Source organism: Convolutriloba macropyga, chromosome 6 (assembly GCF_964194025.1).
Source record: "Convolutriloba macropyga chromosome 6, txConMacr16.3, whole genome shotgun sequence".
NCBI lineage: Eukaryota > Metazoa > Xenacoelomorpha > Acoela > Convolutidae > Convolutriloba > Convolutriloba macropyga.
The window spans coordinates 12,849,019-12,868,176 of NC_134473.1; the positions used below are offsets into that span (position 1 = coordinate 12,849,019).

The 19,158-nt window shown below is 38.0% G+C and overlaps 3 protein-coding genes across 3 annotated transcripts; 1 reads left to right on the forward strand and 2 right to left on the reverse strand.

Moving 5' to 3' along the window:
- The first annotated feature begins 11,580 nt into the window (after positions 1–11,580).
- LOC142341485 (uncharacterized) lies at positions 11,581–13,030 on the forward strand. Its single transcript, XM_075392453.1, has one exon. The coding sequence runs from the start codon at positions 11,718–11,720 to the stop codon at positions 12,717–12,719; it is 1,002 nt and encodes a 333-aa protein (XP_075248568.1). The 5' UTR covers positions 11,581–11,717; the 3' UTR covers positions 12,720–13,030.
- Positions 13,031–15,753: 2,723 nt separating this feature from the next.
- Positions 15,754–16,497, reverse strand: LOC142341234 (uncharacterized). Its single transcript, XM_075392153.1, has one exon. The coding sequence runs from the start codon at positions 16,495–16,497 to the stop codon at positions 15,754–15,756; it is 744 nt and encodes a 247-aa protein (XP_075248268.1).
- An 862-nt stretch (positions 16,498–17,359) lies between these two features.
- On the reverse strand, positions 17,360–18,733 carry LOC142341235 (uncharacterized). Its single transcript, XM_075392155.1, has one exon. It carries the CDS (start codon positions 18,731–18,733, stop codon positions 17,360–17,362), a length of 1,374 nt encoding a protein of 457 aa, XP_075248270.1.
- Between the last annotated feature and the right edge of the window lie 425 nt (positions 18,734–19,158).

Genomic DNA, 19,158 nt, shown 5'->3' on the forward strand with positions numbered 1-19,158 from the left:
TCGACTTTCCGTCTGGGACCTCAACCTGGGTACTCATGTGCGACACAACCGCATTAGAGGCAATGTTGAATGTCTACTAGACTAAGTTTAACTTGATGTTCAAAACGTTTCAATTACTGACGTTAGCTGACGTTAGACGATGAAACCTTTACGAGTAAGGCTACTACAACTAATGATGACGCTAGCTTTGAAGTCTGTGGGAAGTCTGTGACCCACAAGTCTGTGGGAAAATGTTTTGCCAGAAACCTCGATAATAAGATTGTCAATTTTTCGAGAAATCCAAAGTTTTACAGACAAACCTACCAAAAGTTGAGATACGAACAACGCGTAATAGATGCTAGGCTAAGCACTTTCAGCACACTGCAGCAGTACCTGCAGCAAAAAAGTGACGCAAACCGGCGCTGTGACCAGCAACACGCGCAGCAACTTGTAAGCTGACACCAAAGCCGTCATTTGTCCAACATGAGCTTCACGTTTCTTTAAAACTGTATTCTCTGAGCTAAAAAGAGTTAAAAATTGACATAAATTTGTTTTGAAACACTAATTGCAGGCTATGGCTACCTCGAATCTGCGCGAAAAATAATGGTTCAACTTCTTTCGCTGGAGTTTTTTGTCCTCCTTTTCTCACAGCCACTCATGAGTTGAGAGTTACTTAAAATTTTTTGTAAAGCACCGTTAGTTATCCTACCCTCAGTCTATTGAGTTTCTTACCAAATAATTTAACTTTCCTTCACAGCTTTGTCATCATGGTGCCACGTAGTGGTGCTTCTAAAAACACGGTGAACAGTCGATTCTACATTATTTTTCTTATGTTGGATTGATGAACAAATACAGAAAGTCAAGACAACTCCTGTGTCAGATGTTTTCTTTTCCCACACACAATTGATTGCTCTATAGCTGTTAATTTTGTAAAAGGCTAAATTATCATTTTCGTTTGTCCTCTTCATTGTGAATATTAATTTTCTATGAGGGGTATTGACTTTCCTGAGAATCTGTCCAGTTCACCACTTACAGTACAAAATATATCGTGTACATATCTTTAAATTACTTTTCTTTGCGGTTTCCGGTTCACTCTCTAGTTTATTAAGTTTCTTGAAACTGATCATCAAAATTTCGGCATTTTCCATAGAACCATTTCTCACATTCGACTCCTTTTATTCTTTAAGTGACTCTGCGGTTGCATTCAGGGACGACAAGATCATTTTTAGGGAGCTTTTCCACGATCTCTTTCGTTGACTAGATCTCAAATGGTTCCAACCAAATGTTTGCCCGGATTACTGCAATTGATGTTCCCTTTCCTTTGCCATCCACCTGACAAAACCATCTGTCATTTCTTCAAAATAGACGTTTGTCGCAGATAGCTTCAAGAGTAATTTCAAACTAGATCTTGATAACTCTGGGGAGTGGTCAGTAGAGTACAGGCTCCTCAAGGCTATTTCAGTAGCTTCATTTACTGGGACGTTTGTATATAGGCTCTTCAAGTCCAAAGAAACAATGCTCTCATCAAGACCAAACTTGATGGATTCAAGTTTTCTCCGTGCATTGAGCGTTGACGTCTCAATGCTAGCACGCGGTACTTTTTCAATGAGTGGCTTGCGGTACTTTTTTAACGAGTGGCTTGAGCAATTTATTCATCGCACAAAATCCGGTGCCTTTATCAAAACGTAAAGTTACGATGTCGTTATCTTTCAAAAATTTTGCCACCTTCTGTCGGCGGTTGGTACATTTAAGCGTACCATTTGGCAGAGGCTTCAATTTCACTCAGTTTTTTACCATTCGTTCCGCTTTCCCAAAGCGTGCGGACCAATATGTCTGTCTGCCAAAAAGTATACCCCTTTGATTTTTTGCGGATTGGATGTTTTGGGCCATAGGATTGAAGATCTTTTACAAAAGTTGGTAAGCCAACACCGTCAAGTATTGTGTTGGAATCGAAAAATTTTTTTCCTTTAATGAACCGTGTTGACATACGACAGCTTTTTCAACTTGGCATCCAACTTTCGTTCAAGTTCTCTGATTGCGAGGATCTAGGTTTTCTCTGATTGCAAGGATTTAGGTTTCCTCTGTTTGCGAGATCTAGGTTTTCTCTGATTGCGAGGACCTAGGTTGATGCGAAGAAACAAATCTACTGAAGATTTATTCCGCTATTGTTTGTGTCGGACAGCTGAACGGCTCCTGAAGATTTTCTCTGTACTTACGACGGAGCTTAGAAGTAAGACAACTGTGTGAAGCTATGTTTTTCAATAACATATTTTGCAACATCGCCTGAAAACGATCGTAAATACCCTGATGAGTTCTAATTGAATACTGCATTCATCAGTTCTCTTCGGTAAAATGAAATCTTTTCAAAATTACGGGGTGTGAATGTGCGCTTGATTTTCAATTGCATTGTGACGGAAATAAAATTAATTTTTCGTATACCCCCAGAAAAAGAATTTTTGAACGATCCGAGCAGTTGTTCCTATGGACTTATTGACATCTCAAGGGATTCTGTTGCTACCATCTGTACATTATACACCTCACATTCACAGTGCACTTGCCATCGTAATGTAAATGAAAGAAAATTGTCGCCGTGCTCATTGAGATTTACCTAATTGTTGTGATAACATGCGATAAATTGTTGTTAAAATCTGGATTAGCCGAATTGTTGTGATAAACTTATTAAATAGATTATAAGATTGGTCAAATATCACCGGCAATTACAACAGAACAAAACAGAAAGAAAAAACCTGTTTACTCGGCTAGGTTTGAAAAAGAAATATATATAAATATATATATATATATATATATATATATATATATTATATATATATATATATATATATATATATATATATATATATATATTTGTATATATCCCAATATAACCGGTTGGGGTCGAATTTCACTACGTAACCAATAAACCATTCAAACAGTAGGCATTTGATACAAACAATGACATCGGGAAATTTACTATCGTGGGAACAACAAATTACTTGCGTATTATTTGGTGAAGAAGACCAGCAAACTGAAACTCTGAACTGTTTTTTGTGCAAAAAACCAGCTCACAAGTTATTTGTCGGACTAAAAAAAGCAATATAAGGAAATTTTTTGTGGTCTTGCGATAACTGCAATTCTTCATCACTAGCAGATATTGCTTTTGAACAATCAGAATTGAAGCTGAAAATAGCCAAACTTGAAAAAATTCGTGGAAAAACTGGACATAATGTACGATCAAGTAAATCAATTCAAACCGAATTACAGCTCGTTTTTTCGGAAACAGAAAGATATGCCAGCGTTGTTAAACAAAGCAGACGGCACTTATCATATGCCGTTGTTTAACATCGGCTCAGAAACATACATCCATTTGCGAACATCAAACGTTTTTGGCAGGGAGCGAATTGATAGCAACAATAGCGCAAAAATACCAAAGCCAAACGATTTGGAATGCCCGAATTAAAATGAATTTAGCATGCCGCAAACGATAAACTCAAAAAGATATTCAAATATTGGAACAAAAAACAAGGTCGGATAATTTCACGGGTGTGAAAAAGAAGCAGATTAGAAGACATATCTATCTCGGCAGGCTGAATGAAAATTGCACCAAAGTTTTTACAACAAGTTGGTGTCAGAGAAAAGGAGCCGAGGTACATCACATAAGAGGGGTCAGCAAAGAAAGATCAAATTTAGGAAATATCATCTTGTCTTTCCAGAGACAGCGGCAGAGTTTGTTCATAAAAACCATTTCTGACCTGAAAATGCTGTTCAATGTAGGTTTTATCTCTATGAAGAAGCCACGAATTGGCTGAAGTCACTGCCCTTTTCAGCAACTGAAAATTTCTAGAACATGTGAAAAATTTCCTTCTAAATATTAGATCGATGCGAACTAAAACTACTGAAATTGCGGTTGAAATCCTGAATAATGATAGAGATCTCTTCTTCATAACTGAGTCGTGGTTGTCTGGAGAAAATGATGAAAATTACATAATAACTCAAGCGTACAAAAACTTCCCGCATTGCAATCACTACAGCCATCCACGGAACTTTTCAAAAGGCGGTGGACTTGCTTTCATTTTTAAACGAGTGTTAAATTTAATTTCTATACCGTGGAGTTGTGAACCCGATAATTAAGCTTCTTTTAGCAACATGAATAAGGGAAGACTTAATTTTTCTCTTTTGTATAGACCGCCCTCAGGTAGTTTTAAAATTTTCTTTGAATTTTTATATGAACGTATCTTGCTTTTTTCAATGGAAGGCTACATTATCTTTATTGGTGATCTCAACCTCCCACAAATTGTAGCGCTTGAATTTTTTTTCGATGAAATGTTACTATCTCAGCTTATTGAAGAATCAACCCATCAAGGAGGTAATATTCTTGACCTTTTAGTCAATAATCAGCGCTCTGCAATTTCAACCACCGAAATCATAAATGTGAACTACCATGATAACAAAATGATCAAATTTAATCGGTCAGGAGGAAATGAATTGACATCTAAGACACGTATTTATAAAATCATGGGATAAAACTGATAAAGTAACATTTGAAAATGAACTTGATCTAATGTTGATCCTCAATCAGAACCTGAATTTCCCTGAAAAAAACTGCGAATTACTGACAGATGCTTATCTGATAGCAGAACGAGAAACAATGCCAATCATTAAAAGAAATTCTAAAATCAGAATTTTTTGACAAAGAGAAAACAACAACTCAAAAAAAATTGTCGTAAAATGGAAAAAAAATTTGGAAGCTACGAACGTATCAGGACAGAGAAAATTAATTGGAATCAATTCAGAAATGCAAAACGGTTTTTTGACGAAAAAAAGCGTTCTTTGAAAAGTACATTAACAAAAATCTAGACTTGAAGAAGAGTTTCAATTGTTTTGTTCAATTACTTGGGATTAGGCCGCTGGAAGCGTTACCGTAAGATTGGGTAGAGACAATGAAATAGCTGAGAAGTCCAAAATTTATTTAAAAACAAGATAAGGAAGGTTCGAAATTCCATAGAGAACAAAAATTGATCACGAAAGGGAGTCAGTTCTCAACAGATAATTTCAACTCAAACAACCGCACAAAATTTGACAGCTTTTCTTCTATTGACATTATTCATCTAAATTGAATCCTCAAGCAGACGTCTAACACTTTCTGCTATTTAGACTCAAAACCGGGAAAACTCTGCAAGGCACTTATTAGGTCTTGGATGCCCCATTTTCTAACTCTCATAAACAAAAGTCTTCTTCAAGGTGTTTTTCCCAAATTGTTCAAAACATGCGTCATCAGGCGAAAAGTGAAACAAAAATCTCACTCGACCTTGAAAACCAAATAACTATCGAATCATTGCAAACTCAAATTCTCCTTCTAAAGTACTAGAAAGTTGTGTCGGAGAAGTTGAAAAACAACTCGAAAAGAAGTATAGTCTGCTTGACCCTTAACAGTCTGCTTACAAAAAATTCCACACAACAGAAAGCTTGCTTTTGAAATCAGTAATTGATTTTTGCTCTGAACTTGATAAGGGAAACTCAGTCCTGGTTTTAGCCCTAGGTCTCACAGAGGCTTTTGACACCATTTACTTTGAACCACTAGATCAGATCTTTGAGAAACGATTCGTTATAACTGGAACATGTAAAGTGTGGCTTATGTCCTATATTCCCTATCAAAAACAGCAAACACAAGTTAATAGCGTTTTGTCTCCTGATTCTGACGTTCGTTATGGATTTTTCGAGGCTCTACTCTCGGTCCTCTAGTTTTCTCAATGTACATAACACCAATTGTCGACCTCCGCAGAAAAGTAGATCTGAGATATCAAGTGTATATAGACGACACAGTTTATGCAAACATGAGAAAAAATCAAGAGGAAACTATTATGGCAGATCTGAAAAAAAAAGTACGCAAAGTCTTTAAAACACGCACTGCTTTAAAACTCAAATTAAACTCAGACGAGACTGAAGATTTCTTACTATCTACTAAGAAAAAACGATCCGAAATTGGCAGTTTGGAACCCAATGACAGCGAACTGAAATTGAAATAAAGCCTGATAACTCTTGGCGTGACAGTCGATGATTGTTTAATTTTTGATATGCAAATAAATAAGGTCACGAGTTCTTGCTACAACAAACTAAAAAACTTGCAGCATTTCTCATTTGAGTCTCGAAAAAATGCAATGCAAATCTTTATCTGGTCGCGGTTGGATTAGCGCAATTTTTTGTTGGGTGAGACAAACAAGTCAAGCATATCAAAGTTGCAAAGAGTACAAAACGCTGCCTGTCGTTCCAGATTCAACCTACGGAAACAAATTCGTGCAAATAATGTTGATATAATCTGCTTTGGCTACCTATTGCTCGAATAATCGACTTTAAAATCTTAACCTTTGTTCACAAAACTCTCTTTGATCTTGATATACCAAATTATCTTACAGACCTGATTTTTTTTCAAGAGAAAAATAGTGGTAAACGATCAGAAAACCAATGGAAAGTCCTAAAGAAAAAGAGCGTTTCCAGTTTACGGTTCGCAAAAAATGAAATGAAAAGCCGCCTTACCTACGCGCAAAACATCAGATAACAAACTATTTCGCAAGGAGCTCGAAAACTTTCCCTTTTTTCCGAATGTTACTGAAACTACTTTTTAAAAGGAAAATGGATAGTAAACAGAAAAGGTCGAATGGAATAAACGAAATTAGGAAAAATCTCTGGAGAAGAGGGTGCTCCTTTGTTGAACTAAAAGGTCTCTACAGGAAATTAATTGCTCTGCCAGGTTACAACAAAAATTTACGTAACATGTATTCTGGGTTCATCGCTAAAGTTTTGATTTTTTATTGAAAATGCGCTGACTTTATCGTGTCCAGGAGGATACATCTCGACTCTATGTTGCGATGAGATTTTTGACGACATGAAAACTTACAATATTAAGTATGTAATCGTTATGGCCGGCACCAACAATTTACTTGACGAAAACGATGGTCCTCTCATGGGACCAACAGAAACATCAGACAACATGTATTTCCTAATTGAAAAATTGAAATTTCACAATTTCAACATGAGCATTATGGCCCTCAGAATTCGTCAGAATTCGACGAGATATAGCAGCCATTAAAAATTAAATGACTTACCGTGATGTGACACTAGATCACAGGATTCAGTTCGCGGGACACAAGAAATTCAGATTCAGACATGTCTCTATTGATGGAGTATATCCAAATTCCAAAAACATCAGAGAGTTGGCATCTGATTTCCGAAACGCTATAAGACAACAAAATTTTCGACTTGTAATACTGAGCTCGTTTTTATCTTATGTGTGCTTTATCCAAATCATAATAGATCCGTATCATAATTTTAATGCTTGGGTAGAGCGGAAGAAGGAACGTTTTGTTTTGGATTTGCTCGCCTTTCATCAGAAGACAATAACGAAGTGTTCGGTTAGAGCAGAGCTATGCAGTTATGGTCGGCCAAATGTTCGGTTAAAGCTGAAATTATTACTGTGCGTACAATTGCCTTACAAATTCTTCAGTTTTTGCTCGGATAGAGCTGAAGGTATTTGGATACTTCATTTGGTGGAAGTTGTGGAATGTACTCGAAACCAACTTTTGAACGAATCAACCCACCTTTGTGTCCAGGAGAGGCGGAAAACCCGAACTTCTACCACTACTACATTGACCTTAATATTGACAAATCAAGATGGGGAGGCAAGAAAAGGAAAAATGGCCTGAAGTTAATAGCGTTTTGTCTCCTGATTCTGACGTTCGTTATGGATTTTTCGAGGCTCTACTCTCGGTCCTGTAGTTTTCTCAATGTACATAACACCAATTGTCGACCTCCGCAGAAAAGTAGATCTGAGATATCAAGTGTATATAGACGACACAGTTTTATATGCAAACATGAGAAAAAATCAAGAGGAAACTATTATGGCAGATCTGAGAAAAAAGTACGCAAAGTCTTTAAAACACGCACTGCTTTAAAACTCAAATTAAACTCAGACGAGACTGAAGATTTCTTACTATCTACTAAGAAAAAACGATCCGAAATTGGCAGTTTGGAACCCAATGACAGCGAACTGAAATTGAAATAAAGCCTGATAACTCTTGGCGTGACAGTCGATGATTGTTTAATTTTTGATATGCAAATAAATAAGGTCACGAGTTCTTGCTACAACAAACTAAAAAATTTGCAGCATTTCTCATTTGAGTCTCGAAAAAATGCAATGCAAATCTTTATCTGGTCGCGGTTGGATTAGCGCAATTTTTTGTTGGGTGAGACAAACAGGTCAAGCATATCAAAGTTGCAAAGAGTACAAAACGCTGCCTGTCGTTCCAGATTCAACCTAGTGAAACAAAATTCGTGCAAATAATGTTGATATAATCTGCTTTGGCTACCTATTGCTCGAATAATCGACTTTAAAATCTTAACCTTTGTTCACAAAACTCTCTTTGATCTTGATATACCAAATTATCTTACAGACCTGATTTTTTTTCAAGAGAAAAATAGTGGTAAACGATCAGAAAACCAATGGAAAGTCCTAAAGAAAAAGAGCGTTTCCAGTTTACGGTTCGCAAAAAATGAAATGAAAAGCCGCCTTACCTACGCGCAAAACATCAGATAACAAACTATTTCGCAAGGAGCTCGAAAACTTTCCCTTTTTTCCGAATGTTACTGAAACTACTTTTTAAAAGGAAAATGGATAGTAAACAGAAAAGGTCGAATGGAATAAACGAAATTAGGAAAAATCTCTGGAGAAGAGGGTGCTCCTTTGTTGAACTAAAAGGTCTCTACAGGAAATTAATTGCTCTGCCAGGTTACAACAAAAATTTACGTAACATGTATTCTGGGTTCATCGCTAAAGTTTTGATTTTTTATTGAAAATGCGCTGACTATATTGTGTCCAGGAGGATACATCTCGACTCTATGTTGCGATGAGATTTTTGACGACATGAAAACTTACAATATTAAGTATGTAATCGTTATGGCCGGCACCAACAATTTATTTGACGAAAACGATGGTCCTCTCATGGGACCAACAGAAACATCAGACAACATGTATTTCCTAATTGAAAAATTGAAATTTCACAATTTCAACATGAGCATTATGGCCCTCAGAATTCGTCAGAATTCGACGAGATATAGCAGCCATTAAAAAAAATTAAATGACTTACCGTGATGTGACACTAGATCACAGGATTCAGTTCGCGGGACACAAGAAATTCAGATTCAGACATGTCTCTATTGATGGAGTATATCCAAATTCCAAAAACATCAGAGAGTTGGCATCTGATTTCCGAAACGCTATAAGACAACAAAATTTTCGACTTGTAATACTGAGCTCGTTTTTATCTTATGTGTGCTTTATCCAAATCATAATAGATCCGTATCATAATTTTAATGCTTGGGTAGAGCGGAAGAAGGAACGTTTTGTTTTGGATTTGCTCGCCTTTCAGCAGAAGACAATAACGAAGTGTTCGGTTAGAGCAGAGCTATGCAGTTATGGTCGGCCAAATGTTCGGTTAAAGCTGAAGTTATTACAGTGCGTACAATTGCCTTACAAATTCTTCAGTTTTTGCTCGGATAGAGCTGAAGGTATTCGGATACTTCATTTGGTGGAAGTTGTGGAATGTACTCGAAACCAACTTTTGAACGAATCAGCCCACCTTTGTGTCCAGGAGAGTCGGAAAACCCGAACTTCTACCACTACTACATTGACCTTAATATTGACAAATCAAGATGGGGAGGCAAGAAAAGGAAAAATGGCCTGAGTCGACGAAATATCCTCTTAGGGGATGAACTTACTTTTAAATTACAATTTTGTACATGCCAAAAAGAAAACGCCTAAATGTAAGTGTGGGTCATAAAAATGAGGTTGTCGGCTAAACGGGGACATTGTGTTTAGCCGACAACCAAAACGAGAAATTTAGCCGACAGTTTGCAAAAATGCGCTGGTAATCTGAAGCTCTGATTTAACAATTTAAAATGGCATTTTGTAAGCGGGCAAATATACAAAAGTTTATTTTATCAACTAGCGTGATGAAGTTCTATCCGTCCCCTCTCCCGCGGGTTTGGTTGCCAAAGGATAGGCCGAGTGGAGCGTCACCGACCGCAAACCAAGGATAATGGTCCACCAAACTCCTGATCTATAGGCCAATGATGTTTTTTGACAAAAAAATAATTTTCCTTGTCGGCTAAACGCAATGTCCCGGTCCCCCATGTCCGGTAATTTTCCTAGCGGCAATTGGTGTTTAGCACAATAAGCGAACCAGAAGATGCGTAGCCGAATGCTTGAATTTAATTGACCAAGCTATCTGCGTGGTTAAATTAAATTTCACAAAATGTGAACTGGCAAATTAAGTCTTCGTTGCTTGATTAGCTGATGGGCGGTAGGGTTGCGCTGCATCATCCTCCCCCTTCTTGATCAGTGCACCCCACGCCACCCTGATGGAGGAGGCTGAAGGTTGTTGCCACCGCGGACAGACGTCTGCTTACGCTTTTTTGAATAAAAGGGTTGGCTTAAAATGTTTAAAATTATCGTTTTTACAATGCCTGTGAAAGTGACAAATGAGTGAACTGCAATGATTTGTTTTTTTTCTCATTATGCTAGACACCAATTGGGATAGATCAGCATTCTACATTAAAAAACACGTGGCTGAAACAGATTGAACCCAAAATTTTGTGGGTTTCAGGTTTGAGCGTGAATGTTGATCTATTCTGTTTCAGCCCCCCCCCCCCCCCCCAGCTTAGTGGACATATAAAATTGACGCCCCTAGGCGAGGAGCACCTGCTATTTTATACATAATAACATGCTAATTTATACAAAGTAACAGGGTATAACATTCAAATTTCAAGGGGGTGCTAAAACACAGAGGGGGAACAGAATAGATCCGAATGCTGATCCAGTGTCATAGTAGTACTCTTAGAAAACGCTTCAGAGGTTTAACACCCAAGGGTAATTTTGTAGAGGTTTGTTGTTACAGTTTCAATGAGCTCTTTTTGCTGTTGTTGTGCATTTACCATAGTGGTCAACAAATTAAGTCCAGAAAAGCGTACTAAAACTTTTTTGTTTATACTGCAATATTTAACATTTTTTGTAAGAAGTTGAGGAGTAGAGATGTTCGTCTAGAAAAAGTGTGTTCCAACTTTCATTCCCTCATTTTTATCTTTATTGATTTAGACAGTGGTCAAATAACCTATAGCCCTCCCCCCATCATAGTAATTGTATCATAATGGGGGGGGGGGGGGGGCTATAATGGGAAAGACCCAAGGAATGTAAATTGAACAGTATTTGAATAATGAACTTCTACGTTGTCCAGGAAAAGATTCACTGATTTTTCCCGTGGAAAGTTATAATCCATGAATTTTAATTTTCGGTATAGTCGCATATTCCCTGTTGGAGGTAAACGCAGTAATACACCACCATAACTTGTTCGTCGGCCTAGCTCTCAATGTGCAATACTTCATAGCAGATGGCGTAATTTTCCTTATTTTGCGGGGAAAAGTGGCTATATGTGTATATAATGGCATATTTTGTAAAAGCATAGTGGCGCTTTCTAAATTGTGCTCTATTTTTCTGACGTCAGAGTATTTAAAATAGCAAGTACTATCAGCCAATAGAAAAGCGAATCGTGTACATTTAATGCGTTGACTTAGAAAGAGAACACGTGGCTTGATTTACTATCTTGTTTATAGCTTACTAATTCTCCCTTAGGCAATCGTGCTATTCTATTTTAGTTCAAAACATATGCATTTGAACAAGAGTTACTACAGAAATGGATCTGAAGAACTTGATCGTCGTAACCAGCGGTAACCCTGTGCGCAAAATTCCAATTAATTCTCCTTTAATTGTTCACACTTCTGCAAAGTCAGACGGAGGAGGTTATCAATATCGTCCAACTCAATTTATAAAGCAGGAAGTACCTGCACCGAAACATTGGGAACCAGTTGTTCAGCGAACAAATGCGGTTCCTATCACGACATACCACGATTACTCAGAGAAGGGGGATTCTGATGATGAGCTGGCTAAACCCCCGAGAAAGAAGGCTTGTCTCAGCCACATGTCGGACACGGAGAAGAACATGCGTCGTAAATTGAAGAACAGAGAATCGGCCCAGACAGCTCGCGACAAAAAGAAGTTCTATCTGGAATCCCTGGAACAACAGGTGAAAACATTAGAAGAGGAAAAATTGACTTTACAACAAGCGAAAAGTTTTGTCGAGCAGAAATGTGACAAGATTGAAGCAGAAAATGAGCGACTGAAAGAGCAATTACGAGAAGCTCGTCTTGGGATTAAGCAGGCTGCTAGATCTACAGTTACTGTTTCTGACAGTAGTCAACATTGGGAATCGGTATGCCGAGATCTAATGGTCCAAAAAGAGGAGTTGACAGCCAAGTTGCGAGACCTGGAGTCCAAACTGGTTGTCAAACAGGAGTGTTATCAAAGCCCTGAGCAGGTAGACTGTCTTGTTCCGATTGACAACGAGATCGAAGTCGCAACAAGTGAGGAAAGTTTCGAGTCCGCAGCACTCTCGGTTTCTCCGCAGCAGAACCACTTTCTTCACGCGTTGATGGCTATGATCTCAATGTTGCTCCTTTCGACCAAGTCGCAAGCTGCCTCCTCGGGAGAATGTACAACGTTGTTGGAACATGCATTGAAGAAAACTTACAAGGAGGGAAAGTTAGATCAGAAATCCCAAGTCCTCATCATCAAAAAGCAGATGGAGGCTCTCGGTTCTCACAAAAAGATCTCGAATGCACAGAAGAAACCACCCTAAGTACGCCAAATAATATCAACATATTACACTCGAAAGATACGAACTCATCTAATATTTCAAGTAAAGATTCCAGTAATCAAAATTTAGTAACTCAGTTCTCACTGTCAAGTGTTCCCAGTCTATTTAATGATGATTTAGATGGATTCGAAATTCCAGATGATTTAGAACTACAAAATCCCGATCTTTCCTTATTTGATGAGTTTTTCTTATAGATGTTAGATGTAAATATAGTTAAATGTAGTCGGTTGAAGCGGGGCTTGATCAAATAGTGCAATGCTGTATTATTTAATAAATAAAATCTATGTTTTCTACTTTTCTGTAGTAAACGATAGGCGTAAAATCCTGAAGAAGGTTAGTTTTGCTCTTCTTTTCACTTTGATCAGCAGTACTGCGTTTTCTGCTTAGTTAGCCAGACAAGAATAATGCGAGCAGAGAGATAGCCGTGATTCATATTAATCATTAAAATTTATATCAATAGAGGTTAAGCTGCTGGTTTGAGATTTTATTTTAGAAATTGCTGATAGCAATGAATGCATTATTGGAGTTACTTTGATACCACTCTCTTTTTGATTTGTAAATTATAAATTTTCGGGTATAAAAGCCTGTCGAATATAAATGGAAGACCTCCTTTGTGAGATCCGGAAGACTTCAATACGAAGAAAGCAGTCGAAAAGTAACTTTTAAGAGGAGAAATTTGCACCGCTTTACATCCGAAGATGGAACCTCAAGTTTCAATTCTCATTGAATCTGCAGTTTTTCTATTGCTTTTGGCAGAAGATATTGAAACTTTGTTGAAGAAATTGTGTTAACGTTTAATTTCTCGGAAATCGTAACAACCCATCGTTGAGTTTTTGACAGCAAGTTTGACAGTTTGTTGAGTTTAATACACCCTATGCATTTCTTAAAATTTCTCTGGAGCGTAATAATTGAAATTCAGTGGCAGCAGGATTACCTCTAATAATAATTTTTTCAAAATAATTTAGCAACAAATCGGGAAAAAATCAGATAAAGTGTCAAATAGACTATTTCACGTATGCACAAATACGTATTTTTGATTCAATTTTTCACGGAAGTTTCTAATACGTAAATATTGGCGCCTCAAAAGTTCAATAAATCAAATAAATGGAAAATGTTGCTTATGGTGATTACACTTTTGTGTGTAACGCTATATGTGGGCCATTGTTTCTTGTTATATGAAACAGCGAGCACCTAAAAATTTTTACTAAAACTAAGATAAATGATGCTTTTTTTGTTTCCGGAGAATTTTTAGCCAGTTGATTAGTGCATAAGTTATGTACACTGGGTGCAAAATGTACCGAGTTTTATCAATTTTTTCCAAATAGAAGATAAGTATTTGAAAATGATTAACGAAGGCTGAAATCGACAAAAATAGGTGAACATAGAGAAAGTTCAGCAACCTATAGCAGCTATTATGTTTAGTGAATTTACAAGACTCCAGGAAAGTTTTCAATTTAAGAGCTGTAGAGTAAAGAAAAGACAACAAACTTTGCTCAAACTTTTAAAATTTGCATAAAACAACCGACTGATAACAAAACCTGAAGCGCTCATGACTCGTCCGGAAGAAAGTGCCTTCCATACATGTTCCTTCAAACATCCTTCCATAAACTTCTTTTTTAAATTGACACTATTTTTACTGAAAATAACCGCATACCTTCAGGCTAAAAAACGATTGACTAAAAGTTTCCTTACTGGAAGACGCTTCAAAAGTATATAGTTCCCCCTCTTAGATGCTTTTGCAATCGTGAAAGTTTGCAATTGCTTTCGGTTCAACTGCCCGACAGTTCTAGATCTAAACATTAATTGCAACGTTGTTAAATTTAGATATTTTTTACTCATTTTGAAAAATTGCGCAGCTGGTATCTCTGTATCCAAAATATGAATGCGACAATTGTTGTGCTCGAAATTTTGTGATGGTTTTCAGAATATTTTAAAATTATCAACTTTTGTGGATTGTTTTTAAAACAACTGGCCTTGTACTACTATGTCCTTTTCTGGCGAGAAAAATTGAACGCAGTATCTAACTGAGACAATTTGGTCTTTGGCACCAAAATGTGCTTGTTTGTGATGGTTTGCCTGCAAAATCTATTCTTGTCTTTTTTAAAGGAATATAGGAAACAAAAAATGGTTTCAAAATCACTCAAATTGTCCCGCTTTTTATCAATGTGCTGCCAAAGTGTTTCTTTCCTTTTTTTAAACTAAGCTATGGCTCAATGATCTCCGAACAAATTTGTTCCTCAATTGATTTTTTTGAACTACGAGTCTTAAAAAATCCAACAAAAGGGCAGTCAAACCTCTTGGTCAAGAGAAAATGGTTAAAAAAAAACGCAGAAAAGTTCTTTAATCGATAGCCACCAATACCAAATTAAATTGCATTTTAAAACGAGAACTACTTGGAGACATTAACTGCTATCTAATAGGTTACTGCTCTAGTTTTGCATCGGTCGAGAAAATGCAAAAGAAGATTTTAATTTGTTACCTCGTGTAGTGAAAAACATATTTCTAGCATTGAAAAAGTCAAATTCAGATGTTTTGTTTCCATGTTTTTTGGTAACTGACAGTTAGCAATGTGGGACATAAAGTCAAGTTTTTTGCGGCAAATCATCTTAACTTCCATATTTAGCCATCTTGAAGTTGCATCCGCAACATGCTCCACGGGGGCAACAGGAATAAGAGGGTAAAACATGAATAAATCCACCAAATAAATATTTTTCCAATTCCAGTTAGAATCCATAAACCCAAATTAAATTGAATAAAACTATATGCAACCCCCTTTGCCTAAAACCGGAGCGCAAAAAATATCAACAAAAAAGCTAATCAGCGAAAACACGGGCGAGACCGGACACGGGGCGGACGAAGGTGCCGTAAGCCGTTTTCACTTTAACTACTCTGTTGTTACCATCTCGTCCAGGGAACACTTCTTCTACTCTTCCCAGAGGCCAAATACCCCGTGGGGTGAAGTCTTTCAGGATCCACACCACATCGTTGACTTGAGTGAATTCCCGGCGTTTTCAGTTCATTTTGGTCGCTTTATCAAGGTCGGTAGGTATTCCCGGACCAGTCTCCTCCAGATGTGGTTGAGGAATTGTTGAACATTCTTCCAATACTTCATGTTAGCTGGCTTGGTTGAGGGGAAGATACCAAGGGGAAGAGAGTTGTAAGGACGCTGAAGTAGAAAATGGTTTGGCGTCAATGATTTTTTGTTTTTCATGGCGTCCGACACGTGTGTAAATGGTCTGGAGTTCATCATAGCTTCTGCTTCAACCATGATTGTGTGGAAAACGTCAAAAGTAAACTTTCTTGACCCTAGAATGATCAGGAGCGTCCGCTTGACACTCTGGATCAGCCGCTCCCAAGCGCCGCCCAAATCAGGGCCATAAGATGGGTTGAAGTGCCACTTGGTGTTCTGTGCTGCAAGTGCTTTGTGAATTTTGTTCTTGTCGAGATCATTCAGACACCTTTTGAGTTCTTCTTTGGCACCAACAAAAGTCTTACCGTTGTCACTGTACAAATCAGCGGGCTGACATCTTCGCGAAGTGAAGCGGCGGTAGGCGTTCAGAAAAGTGTCTGTATTCAAATCTGGACAGGTTTCCAAGTGAACAGCTCGCGTTACCAGACAAGTAAAGATGAGGCCGTAGTGTTTCTGAAGCTTATCTTTTCCTTCCTCAATGTAAAATGGGCCGAAAAAGTCTAATCCGCAGTTGGCAAATGTAAATTGTTTGTTTTCAGTCGGGAAGCGGCAATCAGGTAGCGGTGCCATAAAAGTCTCAATGCTTTGCCATTCGAAACGTCGATAAAGGAAGCATTTGTATCTAATAATCTGCAGTGTTCTGCGGAGACCAATTACTTAGTACCTTTGCTGTACAAAAGCTTTAGTGGCTTCTGTTCCCTGATGCACACAGATGCGATGGGCATGTTCGAGGTATAAACGACGAATGTGATCTTTTGCATGAAGTAGTATTGGCCGCTTGGCCAACTCGAGTTCACTGGGAGCAAAAATTAGCCTTCCACAGACGCGTAATATACCGTTCTTATCAAGCATTGGGTTTAACGACCTGTGTTTGAATTTCGGGTCCAGTTTACGGCTACTTTTTAGCAACTCGATGACGGTTGGGAAGCTATTGACTTGCAACATTTGTATGAAGTAAGATTTTGATAATTCAATGTCTTCAACAGTGTATTGATGGTAATTGTCACGCTGTTTCTTCGCTCTGTAGATCAGATTGAAAACAGTTGCTATCGTTAGCAAAATCTTTGTCCATGATGAAAACTGTTTAGGGTCGAGTACTGGTGTCTTGGTTCTTAAGGCAGATCGTGTTGTTGCAGCACAAATCGGCATTTGCTTTGTAGGTCTACAAAAGACATCATTTGTGGAGAGAAAATCTGGTGGCTTCAACCATTTTGCTTCAATTTCCTTGGGTTCTAAACCACGAGTACCATGATCAGCTGGTTTTAAGTTTGTCGCAATATGATTCCAATTGTCAGGCTTGCTTTTTACTTTTATTTCTGCAATGCGATTAGCAACAAAAACTGGTTGCTTCTTGGAAGAACCAATCCAGTCAAGAACAACTTGACTATCCGTCCAATAAAAAACATTGCTGATTTCAACAGAGAGTTCATCTCTAACAAAATTCAGGAGTCGAACACCTGTGACAGATGCCTCTTGTTCCAACTTTGGAACGCTCAACTGTTCTACGGGCGCATTTCCCGATCACGAATGCAGTTTGTACTTCGTTGCTGGTCTTGTTCAAGCTCCTGAGGTAGACAACAGCACACGTTGCAACAATTGATGCATCAACAAAAACATGCAACTGGTTCTCTGTCTCCAGTAGATCCTGTGTTTTCATCTGTCGTGGCATTTCAAGTTGAGGCATAGAGTGATAACTGTTAAGGAGCTTTTGTAAGGGATGTAGAAGTTCAATTGGGAGTTGCTCGTCCCATTTTCTACCTAACTTCCAAAGTTGCTGAAGAAGAATTTTGAACTTTATTGTCATTGGGCCAAGAAACCCAATTGGGTCAAAAATTGATGACACCAGACTGAAAAGTTTCCGTTGAGTGTATTGTTTAGCTTCTTTAGGGAATTCTGCTAGGGATTTCATGAAAAATCTATCTTTTTCAAGGTTCCATTTTCGTCCGAGGACTCTTGTTTCACTCTTGGGCTCCTCGAGGTCTTCTGGAGTAATACACTGAAAAGCCTGTTGATGGTTTGACAGGAATTTTGTGAGGCGGAAACCACCGGCTCTCAGGCAGTTCTTTACTTCAAATGCAGTCGCGTTGGCATTTTCAGGAGAGTCGAAGGACTGGATGTAGTCATCCATATAAAAATAAGACTTTATAGCGCTCTGTGCTTTTGGATATGTCTCGACGTTGTCCTCTGCGCATCTGTTTAAGACAAAAATTGCACAAGATGGTGAGCAAGTTGCACCGAAAATCAATCTGGTGAATTGAAACTGTCGCACATCATTGTCAATAGACCATAGGAAACGTAGTGCAGATTGATCTTCAGTTCCGATGCCGATTTGCATGAACATTCCTTCAATGTCTGCCAAAATAGCAATAGGTTTTTCACGAAATCTGACCAAAAATCCTATTAGACTGTTTAAGAGGTCTGGTCCTGTTAGAAGATTGGAATTTAGTGACTCGCCTTTGAATTTTGACGCTGCATTGGCGACACGACGCACTTTGTTTGGTTTGTTTGCGCTTTGAACAGGGTGATGCGGCAAGTACCATATTTTCTCAGGGGGTGGGTCTGTCATTTCCACTGGTTTGACGTAACTTTTCTCGAGATCTGTGACAAGAGTCTGTTGGTACATATCACTTAGTTTTGGATCATTATTAAGTCGTTTGTTCAAACTGTTTAGCTGATTGAGGGCAGAAAAATAGTTATTTTGAAGATTGGCAGGTACTTTCCATGGAAGACCTATTTCATACCTTTCGCCTGTGTGATTGATAGTACTCTCAAGTATTCGAATGGCAGACTTTTCATCTTCAGTCATAGTATTATCTTCTTTTCTGGTACCATCGTTCTCTATTGACCAAAATTCTTGTATCAAATTGTCCAACGGTTGTTCTGGACTTTTCCGACAGACATGGTATACAAATACTTTCGATTTGTTAGAAGATTTTGAAGAGCGGTTTCCTAGTGTGTTTTCGGTTCCTTGAATTACTTCAGTAGGATGCGTAAAGGCAAAAGCATTGACACCAAGGAGTGCTCCAATCTTACCTTCGGCAATGTCTGGGAAATATATGTGTCGAAGTTCATTGAATGCATCGCAAACATAGTTTAGCTCAGTAACATTGGCTGCATTAACGTTTAATGTAGGGGTGCTGTAGGCTCTGGATATTTGGAACTTTTCATCAAACTGATTGAAAGGGGCAAACTGTTATTGGTTGCTTTATTTTTGATAGGGGCATTTCTTAA

Bases quoted from the DNA above. Each gene is read 5' to 3' on its own strand.
- LOC142341234 (XM_075392153.1), bottom strand. From the start codon at position 16,497: ATGGCACCGCTACCTGATTGCCGCTTCCCGACTGAAAACAAACAATTT.
- LOC142341235 (XM_075392155.1), bottom strand. From the start codon at position 18,733: ATGACTGAAGATGAAAAGTCTGCCATTCGAATACTTGAGAGTACTATC.
- LOC142341485 (XM_075392453.1), top strand. From the start codon at position 11,718: ATGGATCTGAAGAACTTGATCGTCGTAACCAGCGGTAACCCTGTGCGC.